This window comes from Petaurus breviceps, unplaced genomic scaffold, assembly GCF_028583685.1.
Source record: "Petaurus breviceps papuanus isolate PSGF00001 unplaced genomic scaffold, PetGlider_PUasm1.0 91133, whole genome shotgun sequence".
Taxonomy (NCBI): domain Eukaryota; kingdom Metazoa; phylum Chordata; class Mammalia; order Diprotodontia; family Petauridae; genus Petaurus; species Petaurus breviceps.
This window is the reverse complement of record NW_027187419.1, coordinates 28,450,530-28,463,957: the sequence shown is the minus strand read 5'-3', so window position 1 is coordinate 28,463,957 and position 13,428 is coordinate 28,450,530. Positions and strand designations below refer to the sequence as shown.

The window sequence follows — 13,428 nt, the reverse complement described above, 5'->3', positions numbered from 1 at the left end:
CATCTAGTTATGAAAACAAAGTTTATGTACATGAAACAATTTGAGGCCAATTTAAAAAGGTTTGTATATGAGTGCTAAATTGGATAACTAGGGCTATTCATTTAGTAGGTCCCTTGTCTTTAACTGAATAAAATAAACTTGTACTCCAGTGGGAATTAATTCAGCTGACATGAGATTCATTAAGGCAAAGTACCAAAATGGTACTAGTTTTCCTCTCAGGACAAATTAAGAGAAGACTTAGTATTTGAATAACTCCATACTGGGAGTCTGTTAAGTGCTAGGGATACAAAAACAAAATAAAGGGACCATGTGTTTAAAAATCAGGTCATACCAGACTAACCTCATTGGTTGTTGTTTTTTTTTTGTAGACTTATTAAACTAATAGATAAATGGAATGCTGTAGAGTTTTATCTATATTTTAGCAAAGCATTTGACCACAACTAATACAGTTTGTGTGGACAAGATGGAGACATGTGAGCTAGATCAGTTTCTATATCACATGAGCTAGATCAGTTTCTATATCTGTAAAATTAAGGAGTTTTACTACATTGCCTCAGAGGTCCCTTCCAGCTCAAATTCTGTAATCCTAGTAGCACAGTTAGGTGAATTCAGGATTGACTGGCTGGACCTGAAGGGAAATCATTGATGCTTCATTGTCACCTTGGGAATTTACAGTGGAGTGGCCCTGGGATTTCTGTTTGGCCATGTAATATTTAAAACTTATCAGTGCTTTGGAACGTGGTATTGATGTTAGTGGCATGTTCAGGTGATAAACAAAGGCTAAGAATAATAGCTAGCTAATTGGATGAGATAGTCAGGAGCCCAGGTCATAGAACATTGGCCTAAAGCTAATATGGTTAAGTGCAATACATTTATTTAAAAATAAAACCTTATTACATGGGTTCAAAAAAACAACTTCACAAATACACAAGTAGATTTGAGGGTTTTAGTGGACCACAAACTCAGATACTTCAATAATATGATACAACAGTCAAAAGAAAAAGCTCTAATAGCTTTTAATAATGGCTAAGTATTTTGTGTTTTGTGTTTAGCTCTGTGTGTACCTTATTTTAGGAAGCACGTGGAGCATCTAGTAAGAGCATCTAGAAGAGAACAACTGGAATGGTTAAAAGCTTCAAAGTCATGTTGTAGGTCAATCATTTGTAGGAACTAGGGGAGTTTAACTTGGAGAATAGAAGATTTAGGTGACATGATAGCTGTCTTCAAGTATTTAAGGTGGCTAGGTGGTGCAGTGGATAATGTTGGACCTGAAACTGAAGTTAAATCCAGTCCTCAGACACTTACCAGCTATATGATCCTGAGCAAATCAGTTAATCTTTCTGTGCCTTAGTTTCCTTATCTGCCAAATGGGGATAATAATAATGCCTACCTGTCAGGGTTGTGTGAGGATAAAATGAGATAATATTCATAAAACATTTTGCAAAAATTAAAGCAGCATAAATGCTAGTTCTTTGAAGGGCTATTATGGGGAAAGAAAATTAGATTTGGTTTCTATCCCCAGAGAATACAACTAGGAACAAGGGTTGAAGTTGCTGGTAGTAAGGAAAAACTTCTTAAGCAATAGAACTACCAGAAAAAAAAATAGACCATGCCAGAAGGTAGTGCATCCTCCCTCACTAGAGGTCTTCAAGCAAATGTAGATGGCCCCCTTTTGGGGTTTATTGTAGAGGGATTTTTATTAAGATACAGGTTGGATAAAATGACCTCTGAAATTTTCTTCATCAAACTCTGTGATTCTGCAATAAAAAGCAGTAGAAGATTTTTGAGCAAAGTATTAAAGCAATTAAAGTACAGTTTCAGGGGTCTTAATTTCCTTATATGGAAAGGGAGTTGAGTAGATTGCCTTTAAGGTCTCTTGAAACTCCAAATATATAATTCTAAAATTAATCTAGTGACTAGGTATAAAATAGATTGGAAGAAATGGGGAAAGAGACTGAAACACCCTGCTGTCTTAATTTATCAAACGTCATAACTCCCAGACAGTTGATTTTACCTTTAATTGCTATGTTCATGACCCTGAACCCTGAAATTCCCAATATGATATTTTATCCTATTTCTTTCTCCCTCATTTCTTTTAAAACATATTTTTTGGTTCTCTCCAGGAGGTTCAGTCCCTCCACTGCTCTTCTGTCACCCAAGCAAAATAAGAATCCCACCAAAAAAAGTTACTATGGTCACAAGGATGCTCAAGACCCAAATCCAGAAGAGAATAACTCCAAAGCATCTACAAACAAAGCCTCGAAGAAAAACATGGTTTGAGCTCAAACTCAATTAGAATTCCTTGAAAAGATGAAGCAATAGTTTCAAAAAAGTTTAAAAATGTTTTTATCAATGAAATGAGAGTACTAGAGGAGGAAAAAATAGAGAAAGAAGTAAGAACTATGGAAGAAAGTATTGAACAGATAATTAACAGCTTGGCACAAGAGATACAAAACCTTGTCTAACCATAAGCTCCCAGAATATTAGAATAGACCAAATAGAAGCCAGTAACTTAAAACAAAGTCAAAACACTGAAAACATAAAAGAAAATGTAGATATCTCATATCAAAAACTGCTAACCTGGAAAACAGATTGAAGAAAAAAATTAAGACTCGAACTATCAGAATGCAAAGACCATAAAAAGAGACTAGACATCATAGTTCAAGAAATTTTTTAAAAGCTGACCAAAACTCTTAAAACCAGAGGGCAAAGTGGATAGAAAGGATCCACTGATCACCTCCTGAAAGAAACTTCCAGATGAAAACTCTCAGGAACATCATACCAAAATCCAGAGCTTGCAGGTGAAAGAAAAAAATACTATAAGCAACCAGAAAGAAAGAATTCAGTTACACATTATTTACCAACCAGCAATATTACCAGCATGGTAAATGGTGCATCAGAGAACTTGGAATACAATATTACAGAAAGCAAAGGATATGAGCTTACAACCAAAAATAATTTACCCAACAAAACTGAGTATAATCTCATGGGGGGGGGGGGGGGGGGGGGGGGGGGAGAGTGGGGAATAGAATTTTAATGAAATAGAAGACTTCAAGCATTCCAGATTAAATGACCAGACCTGTGTAGAAACTTTGAAGTTCAAACATAGGAGTTAAAAGAAACAAAAAAAGGTACATAGAAAGGAACAATCATAAGTGATTAAACAAAGATAAAGGGGAATGGGAGAAGGAGAAAGGTTTCATTTGTATGATGCTGTTGGAAGCCAGACTACAGAGAGTTAAGAAGAGAGAGAAAAGGAATTGGAAATACCTATTGTAAATGGCCTCAGGGAATTTAACTGCAAAAAGGGAAGAGAGATAGCACAATAGCTAGTGGGGATGAACAAATCAGTTGAAGATTTTTTGAGTGTGAGGAGACAAGAGCAGTGTTTCTAAGCAGTGGGAAAAGTAACTAGTACACTACAAGAGATTGAAGATTAGCAAAAGTGGGGTTGAGAGGGCAATCTTCTGGAGAACACGAGACGTTTGGTTTTTAGTGTTTCTTTAAGAAGATTTAGAATTTATAATGAGATACCAACAAACTTTGTTATCTAAGTATATCTTGATGATTTTTCTAACTAGATTGATTATAAGATCCTTGAAAGCAGGAACTATTCCTTAAAATTATTTTGCAGTTTTGGGTATAATGGACACAACCAACACTTGTCAAAGGGCTGACTATCGTAGTTTTTTTTTTTAAGTATCTTTTTGATCTTTTAAAAAATAACTTTATGATTATAAAAATTACATATATAAGCTATAATTTAAACAAGCCTAACTAGCATTTGCAAGTTTTTAGGGCTTACCTAAAAATGCTAATTAATTTTTTTTTTTTGCTTTTGTAACACTGCTTGTTGTATCATTACATATGGTTAGACGTGAAATACCTAGTTAGTTTTCTTTTATAATGGTAATGGGTATGCTGAAGTATTTCAACTGTATCCAGAGGTAGCAGATTGAAGCACAAATCTGAATCCTGCTGTTAGTTTTATTGCTATTTCAAAACCTGTTAAAGAGCATTTACTAATCATTCATCATTAACTAAACTGTTTCATTTTTCAGAGTATCCTACCTGAACCACCCCTGTCTACTGCTGCCATGGTTCGGCTGTCTTCATCTTCATATGTAGTATATCCACCTGATAAGCCTTTCCTTAATTCGGATATACGACGTTCTCCACAAAAACCAACATGTGCTTATCCAGAAAGCAATAGCAGAGGTAAAGTAAGCAAATAATCTTAATTTTTATTTGAGGTTAGATCAGGGTTAAAATTGTGTGGTAGTCATATTTTTCAGTTCATTTACAATAATTAATGGAAAGGGGGTGAAATTGCCTTGAAGAATTAAGATATAACTATTTTCCCTTCAAACCCTCATTTCTTCCTACTTTTTTAAAAAGCTTTTTAGCTTATATAATCACTTGCATTTGAAAGGTTGTAGAATCAACAGGCTAAAATAGAGAATTGTATAATTTTAAATCTGATAGACGCTTGAGGATATTTTTCTAGTCTAATCCCTTATGAAAACATATTTATGTTATCCAAAACCAGTAGGTATGTATTTATTCTCTTTCATTCTTAGGATCATAGATATACAGCTGAAAGGGACCTTAGAGACATTCCAGTCCAACTCTCTCATTCTGTAGATGAGAAAACTGAGATCTACAGAAATAATGTGACTTGTCCGTGGTCACATAGTATATTAAGCAGATATCTTAAGTTCAGAGATTCTCAGGAGTCATTTGGTGCCATATCTCAGTGTCTGAGCATCTTTACTGAAGGTCATTCTCTCTTTACGTATAACCCCTCTTTCTGCATATTAAACCTATAAAATAGATGTGTTTTAAAAGGTGAGTAAATTTTATGAATTGAATATCATTTTAAATCTACTAATGAAGCCAGTGTCAAATATTTTTGTTAAAGAGGATGCCTTTTGTTAAATGAAAAATAGTATCATTCAATTCTATATTTTAAGTAACTATAGAGGATTTTAGAGCCAGACTTCAAATCAAAAAGAGCTGGTTTCAAATCCTGCCTCTGACCTAGCTATGTGACTGTGGGTAAGTCACTTTTTCTCTTTGAGCCTCAGTTTCCTTATCTGTAAAAGGTAGATAAGAATACACATAGGGTTTAAAGTTCAAATGAGGTAATAATGTATGTTAAATGCTTTGCAAACTTAAAATGTCAATTATTATTTCTTTTATATTTCCCTGCAGTGCTTAACTTAGTACTGAGATGCCAATTTACCTAGTTTTTTCATTTTTAAAGCTCTAGAATGTAGTATTTATCCAGGATACAAACAACCAAACAATTCAATAATTTGAATTTAAGTTATAGTTCTATAAAATTGTAATTAATCATATTAGTGATTCAGGAGCATTGTAAGATTATTAAATAACTCCTAAATTATAAAAGGTTTGTATTATGTGTCTTCATTATGTCCAGTATGATTTAGATGTTGCATATTATAAGTATTTTTGCACTGTTCATTTAAGTATACTGTGTGGTAATTTTTAAGTGTCTGGAACATTCAGTTATTCATTCATAGGCATTCTATATTATTGGATGTAACTATAGTTCTATACTTAGTGGAAATGTAAAAACTGCTTGGTATCTTTCTTTTGATATATCAGAAGTTAGTTATAGCCAGTCCTTAAATCATTTTTACCAGACTTAAATATGTCCCTCCTATATAAATGGCCACCCAGCAATCTGCTGTTCTCTTTCTGCATTTGTGCTTAGAATTGTCTTTCTCTTTCCTTACCTTCTCCCTCCCTGGCTGCTACATGGAAGGTTTTGCCTCCTCTACTCTGGCCATATTTTATATCACACCTCTTTCCAAAACTTTACAATTTGTGTATCATGGGCATTATTTTCCTTTTGTACCATCTCAGATCCCACTTAAGCTTCATCCTACTTTTCACCTAGGGACCTAACCTTAATTCTGTGATGAAAAAAACCAATATTTCATTAAACCTTATAGAGGACTTAACTATGATCTAACCTTCATTTTAGAGGTTAAGATTCAGAGGGGTAACCTGAATTTCATTTTTCTCTGAAGTATAAATGGATTTTACTTCATTTTTTTATGAACTCAGAAGTAACTTTTTTTTTAGTGAAGTTTGTGGGGAAGGGTGTAAATAGGGAGAAGATTGAAAGGATTTTTTTCAACCCTGTTTTTCTGTTGTTGCTCTCATTTTAAAAACAAGGGGCGGTTAGGTGTCGCAGTGAATAGAGCACCGGCCCTGGAGTCAGGAGGACCTGGGTTCTCATCCAGCCTCAGACACTTAACACAAAAATTAGTCGTGTGACCTTGGACAAGTCACTTAACCCCAATTGCCCTCCAAAAAGCAAAAAAATTAAAAAAATAAAAACAAGACGACTAACCCTTAGAAAACTTCAAAAACTGTTTTTGTTTTAGGTACAAGAGAATAGGGAAGTTGTAAGATTGCTTTCTATTCCATAGTTGTCCAGGGAAGAGGAGAGAGACCCTAGTTGGAAATCATAAATGGTAGTTGTAGAAAGAGAAGCAGGCAAGGCAACCCTTTGGGCTTCTCAGAAGAAAATAAAGGATATAACACAGAAAACATATGAGGTTTTAACATCATTTAAGTCCTGACCTTTTACCAATTGTCTTTCATCCTTCCATCCTTTCTGGCTTTGCTGGGGCTCCTACTGTAGGTGATGATCCAATCAATCAGCAATCAACATTAATTAAATGCTTACTTAGTACCAGGCAATGTGCTAGGCACTAGAGATAGAAAGACAAAGATGAAATGGTCCTGGACCTCATGGAGTTAATGTCCTACTATGGGAGAAGACATACATACTTCTAACACACATGCACACACATAGATGTGAAATAAATAACAAGGTAATAGGTGATGGAACACTGGTACAGACTGAGTTGAAGGACCAAGAAAGAATTTGTATTAAAGGTAGCATTTGACCTGAGTTTTGAAGTCAGGGAGTTCCCAGGAGGCAAAGATGAAGAAAGCAAATGTATTCATGTGTAGATAAAGCATTATATGTAAGGAAAAATAAGAAGACCAGCCTGACTATACTGAAGAGTTGAGGAAGAATATATAATAACAAGTTAGAATGGTAGGTTGGGGCTTGGTTGTTAAATACTTTAAAAGTCAAACAGAGGAGTTTACATTTTATCATAGAGGCCTTTGGGAACCACTGTAGTTTGTAGAGTTAGAGGAGTGACATTGTCAGACCTGTGCTTTAGGAAAATCCTTTTATCAGCTATGATGAATTAGAGAATGGAGACACTTGAGGCAGAGGTCCAGTTAATACAGGCAAGAGGTGAGTAATGAAAAAATGTATTTAAAGGGCCTGGACTAGGGTGGTGGCTGTGTGAGTAAAGGATTAATGCAAGAAGTGTTTTGGAGGTAGAGATAACAAGATTGGATATGTGGGATGAGGAAGACTGAGGAGTTGAAGATGACTTTACAGTTGAGGTTATGAACCTGTGTGACTGGGAAGAGGATAGTCCCCTCAAAAGAAGGAGGGTAGATTTGGAAGAGGGGTGGATTTTGGAGGAGAGATAATGAGTTTTGTTTTGGGCCCACTGATTGTAGATGCTTCTGTAATATCCAGTGTGCAATGTTCACTAAGCCATTGGAGAGTTTTCTCTTGGAACTTGAGAGACCTGGGTTGTATATAAATATAGACAATAATAGTAATAGCTAACATTTATATAAGGCCTTTTGGTTTGCAAAGCGTATTTTATGTAATGCCTTATTTGATGCCAAAGAAGGTGCTATTATTATCTTCATTTTATAAATGAGGAAACTTTGGCTAAGTGAGCTATTTAGAGAGTTGCCCACAGTAACACAGCTAGGAAAGGAAGCCAGATTTTGCCCCAGGTTTTCCTCATACCAAGCTAACTAACTTCAATGCCTTGTCCATCATACCACCTAACTGCCTTTATTTATGGCTACAGTAGATTGAGAACTTTTAGGAATCATTTGCAAACCTGTGAGAACTAAGGAAATCACCAAGTGAGAGTATAGAAAGAGAAGAGAACAGGGCCCAAGACAGCCTTGGGATAGTACTAAGATTTCTGGGTGTATTTTGGGTAAGGAGTCACCAAGGGAAACTTAAAAGGAGCAATAGACAGGCAGGCAAAGAACTGAGAGAGAACAGTATCACAAAAACTCAACAAGGAGAGGTAAGCAATAGTGTCAGATGCTGGAGCAGCAGACATGGTGAGAAAGATGAGGATTTAGAAAAGACATTAGGTCTGGCAATTAAGTGATCATTGGTGACATAGAGGCATTTCTGTTGAGTGATGAAGTTGGAAGCAACATTATATAAGGCAAAGAAGGAGGTAAGAGAAAAGAAAGTCGAGGCAATAAGGGAAGGTAGATTTTATTGTTTTGGAATTAGAAGTGCCCCGTTTTTCTACCCTAAGAAGTAGAGGAAATAAGGGAAGAAGGCATCCCCAGTCTCTCTACAGTAGGAATATTTTACTGGACTACGAAGCTTTTGTCCATTGAAACATTATTAGACATTTTGCTGCTATAGTTATGTAGTTTTAATATACTTTGGATACTTTATGGCTTCTGAGTGTTTGCTGATCATGTTGCACATGGTTGTAATTTCAGTTAGAATCAGCAAACATTTATTAAACTCCTACCGTGTACAATGGATTATGAGTAGAAAGGTATAGCACACTTGAGAAGAAAAGCTTTACAATGCAAAGATAATTGTGATAAATTAAAAAGAAGTCTAAGCGATGTGTTACAAGAAATTTTAGGAGGAAATCACTCTCTTTTAGGGTGGGGATAAAGAGAAATAGGTAGGAAAAATATTATCTAGAATATGCCACCTGAATTGGGCCTTGAAGAAATAATACTGTAGATTTATACATTGCCTTTAAGATTTGCAAACTTTACATAATTAGTATTTCATTTGATCCTCAGAACATCCAGGGAGACTTGAGACACCTACCTTACAGTACTAGCCTGGATGGAACTTTTCCAGTGCTCAGCACAGTTTCTGACATGTAGTAGGGTGTTTAATAAATGATTGTTAATTGACTTTGGTGTGCCCTTGCCTTCCCTCCCCCCCTCTTAAGAGGAAAAGATCAAAAGGTTGCTGGAAAATCATGTGGCCCTGCTTCCCTTGTGGGTTCTGCTTTTCCTTGGGAATTACATATTCTACATGACTACATAACAGTAAAGGGATATTTCTGCCATTTTCTTGATGCAGATAATTCCCTGGAGGAATCAAGCAGGTGCACAGGTCTTTCTCTGAACAATTGGATCTTTTGTGTATCCATTTTCTGCCTCATTTCTCTTTGCAGCCCTGTTGAGTCTATGTTTAGACCCCTTTTTAAAGGCCAAATCCAGGGCTATAATTAGCTGAAGATTTTAATCATTGTCAGAACAACAGTTGATAGACATATCATTATACCTATTTGCAGATTAAGTAATCGTACCTATGAGATTTTGTATTTTGCTCATACCCCACAGCTACTAAGTAAGTGTCATTCATTTTTAGATTTGGTATTAACTCCTTGAGCTGAAGACCCAACTCCTTTAATCTTTTCTGTTGTTTAATGCTCTCGTGTTTTGTTTAGGACCCTCTCTCAATTATCTATATAAATTCAGACAATAAATGGTCATAATGTTTTAATAAGGATTGGTGGCATAGCAGAATTTCAACATAACTACTCCAACAATTAGAACTTAATTCTATTAAATCTTCATCATGGTAACATTCTTTTTACTAAATTTATGTTCCCCTCTGAACCCAGCTTTTTTATCTTTGTAATTTATTTTTATCTTTATTCAGCTTTATCTTTTTTTATGAATTATGCTTTAGTCTGTGCATTCTGCTGCTTTCTTAGATGTTAGTAACATTGTTCGATGTATTAACATGTATAGACATAATTTGCGTTATCTGAATGTTAATGTTGTTACCCATCATCCATTGCAGGGATTTAACATTTTAAAAATGCTAAATAATTATAAACCTTGGGTTCATACCATGTAGCTATTCTTTTCCTTTTTTTTTTTTTTTTTTGCAGGTTTTTTTTTTTTCCCTGGTACCTTCTTTTTGGTTTTGAAGCTCCAATTTTTTTTTTTTTTTTATACATTGTCCCAATTTTATTTATTTTTTTTTTTTTTTTTTTTTTTTTTTTTTTGCAGGTTTTTATTTTTTCCCTGGTACCTGCTTTTTGGATATGAAGCTCCAATTATTTTTTTTATTGTCTAGAAAGTCCCAAATTTGGGAACAGGTTTTCTTGCAATGGTTAATTTGTAAACCAGTTGTCTGGAACTCAGTATACAGTTTCCCATAGAAGTGATATGATAAATAGTTCCCAGGCTCTCCCTTGCACCTCCCAACTCCCCTCCCCAAACATACTTAACTCATAATGTAAATAAATATGGAGCTTTAGAGTTAAAAGTAATATCATATAATCTCAGAGCTAGAAGGTACCTCTGATCTAATCTGTCTCTGGAAAATGAATCCCCTCTTCAAGGTCCTTGGCAAGTGGCCATCCAGCTTTTGCTTAGAGAGCTCAGGTAAGGAAAAAAAAATCCTACCACCTCCAAGATGGTATGTTCCTCTTTCAGATAACTTGAAGTGTTAGGAAGTTTTACCTTTTCTCAGGCTTAAATTTGTGTCATTAGCTTCCACTTGCCCAATTCTAATTTCTAAGGAATTATTTTATTTTCTTCAGTGAATTTTTGTACCTCTTTTTTCATTTGAACTATTCTATTTTTTATGGAGTTGTTTTCTTCAGTCAGTTTTTGTGCTTCCTTTTCCAAGCTGTTGACTCTTTTTTCATAATTCTCTTGCATAACTCTCATTTCTTTTTACAGTTTTTGTTCTATGTCTCTAACTTGATTTTTAAAACCTTTTTGAGCTCTTCCAAGAGGACTTTGGGCTTAAGACCAGTTCATATTCTCCTTTGAAACTTTACATGTGGACATTTTGACATTGTTGTCCTCTTCTCAGTTTGTGTTTTGATCTCTCCTGTCTCCATAAGAGCGTCCTATGTTCAGGTCTCTATTTTTGTTTTTTGCTCATTTATAAAAGTTGAACTCTGCTTCTGGGGGCCAGGGGCCTGGTCACTGGATTTCTGTGTCAGGGCCTCTGGGACTTGCGGCTTGCCCACTGTGCTGGGGTGGCCCCGCCTAATTGTACCTGATGTGCCCCAGATTCTGGGGCTGGCAGTTTGCCAACAGCACTGGGGATAGAGGCCTCACAGCCGACCTGCTGAGCCAGAACTGTGAGGTTTTGGTTGCTGATCTGTGCTAAGAACTTTCTGCTGACTTGCCTGGACACTGCCTATGCTGGGCCACATACCCCTTTTACTTGAGACAGACCTTTTCTGAAGTCTTTATAAGGTATGTTGGGCTAGAAATTTGTTTCTCTCTGTGTTTTTGTAGATTTTGTTGCTCTAGAATTCTTTTGGAGGCTTGATTTAATGTTTCTGAGGGAAACTGGGGAAAGTTCAGGCAACTTCCTGGCTTCTCTCTGACACCTTGATTTTACCCCCTCTTCACCTTTTCCTTAGGGCCAAAGTTGGTCATTAGAATTACGTATAAGTTATACTAATGAGTTTTGTGTGGTTTTTTTCGTTCTTTCTGTTTACAAGGTTCTTGTTATTGTGTATATTGTTTTTCTGGTTGATTTTTCATCAGTCCATATATGTTCATGTGTTTTGCTTAATTCATTGTTTCTTTTGGCACAGGATATTATGTTATATTAACGTACCACAATTTGTTTAGCTGCTTCCTAATTGATAGACATGTACTTTGTTTCTTTTACTTATTTATTTGGCTACCACAAAAAAAAAGTATCTATGACTTTTTTGGCATACTATATGGGATCCTTTCTGTTTTTATCATTCTTGTAATATATACTTACTAGTGGAATCTGAGTCTGAAATCTGAAGATAGGGACTTTTTAGGCACTTTCTTGGTATGCTTCTGAATTGTTTCTCAGAATGATTGGATCACTGCACAGCCCCACCCACACTATATATTATTGTACCTGTCTCTTTATATAATGTATCTTGAGAGGATGGCAAAGTCAAGTGTGAAGGTATTTTAAGGATGCCCAGGAGACCTAGGCATGTGTGTTAGCAAAGAGATAATAAGGAGAATTTGAAGGTTATATTAGGGGAAGAGGAGATCTCCCAATGTTTTATTTATGACGCAAAGAAATTTTATATACTCTAGAAATTCTTTAAAAAATTTTACTGGGTCTTGCCCTACTGGAAAGTCAGAGGGGGATGGAGGAGGATATAGGAGAGAGTAGATTGGGGGAGGGAGTATTCAGTGGGATTGCTCTTCTGGGGTGGGGTGTTGGGTATGGAAAAGTCAGGGAGAAAATTTGTAACTCAAAATCTTGTGGAAATGAATGTTGTAAACTAAAAATGAACATAAAATTTAAAAAAATTTACTGGTATCTTTTTGTTTACATAACCTTTCTTTTTTTTGCTTTTTGGAGGGCAATTGGGGTTAAGTGACTTGCCCAAAGTCACACAGCTAGTAAGTGTGTCAAGTGTCTGAGGTCATATTTGAACTCAGGTATTCCTGACTACAGGGCTGGTGCTCTATTCACTACGCCACCTAGCCACCCCCCATCACCTTTATTTCCAAATATATCCCTTTCCTTTCTACCCAGTGAACGACTGTCCCATGTAACAGAAGGGAGGAGGAATGGGGAAGAAAAAGATTCGTTCAGCAAAATTTAACAATACCTCAACTAAATAAGACAGTAGTTTCAATATTCCAAACTCAAAGTCTTCTTCATCTGCAAGGAAAAAAGTATATTTTTCTTAGCTCTTTAGGGCCAAACTTGGTCATCATGATGCACCATGAGCTGCTTCTTCCCTCCCATTCTAACGTTTTTTTATTCTTTACTATAAAGGATGGTTCTCTAGGACAAATATATTGGGACATATGGGTGATGCTAAAATAAAAGATTAATAAGTTAAAGGAAAAAGTAGTTGTATGGTTTCTTTTTTTATTGTTCTTTTAATTTGTTATTGTTGCAGTTCTTATATTATTTCCTGGTTCTGTGCATGTCACTCTGCATTGGTTCATTAAATCTTCCCATGCTTCTCTGAAGGCATTTTCATAGTTTCCTATAATACAGTAATAATTCATTATCATATTCATGTACTACAACTTATTCATTTCACCAATTGATAGGCATCCACTTTGTTTTCTGGTTCTTTTCTGTCACCAAAAAAAGTGTCACTGTAGTTTCAGATTTTTTTCCCCAGGGTTTGACCAGTTCACAACTTTACCATCAGTTTATTGATATTTCTTTCTTCCTTCAGTTGTGATCTTTGCTAATTTCCTGAATATGAGGTAGAACTTTAGAATTGTTTTGATTTGCATTCTCTTAGCGATTTGAAGCAATCTTCCATATGGTGGTTAATAGTTGGCAATTCT

At 35.6% G+C, this 13,428-nt stretch overlaps 1 protein-coding gene across 2 annotated transcripts in view; it reads left to right on the top strand.

Annotated features, from left to right (window-relative positions):
- CEP57 (centrosomal protein 57) overlaps positions 1-13,428 on the top strand; it is a 59,753-nt gene that overhangs the window by 3,613 nt on the left and 42,712 nt on the right. For both annotated transcript variants that reach the window (XM_069080255.1, XM_069080254.1), the window contains exon 2: positions 4,062-4,218. In XM_069080255.1, coding sequence (XP_068936356.1) covers positions 4,062-4,218 — 157 coding nt within the window. The remainder of the gene's footprint in view (positions 1-4,061; positions 4,219-13,428) is intronic.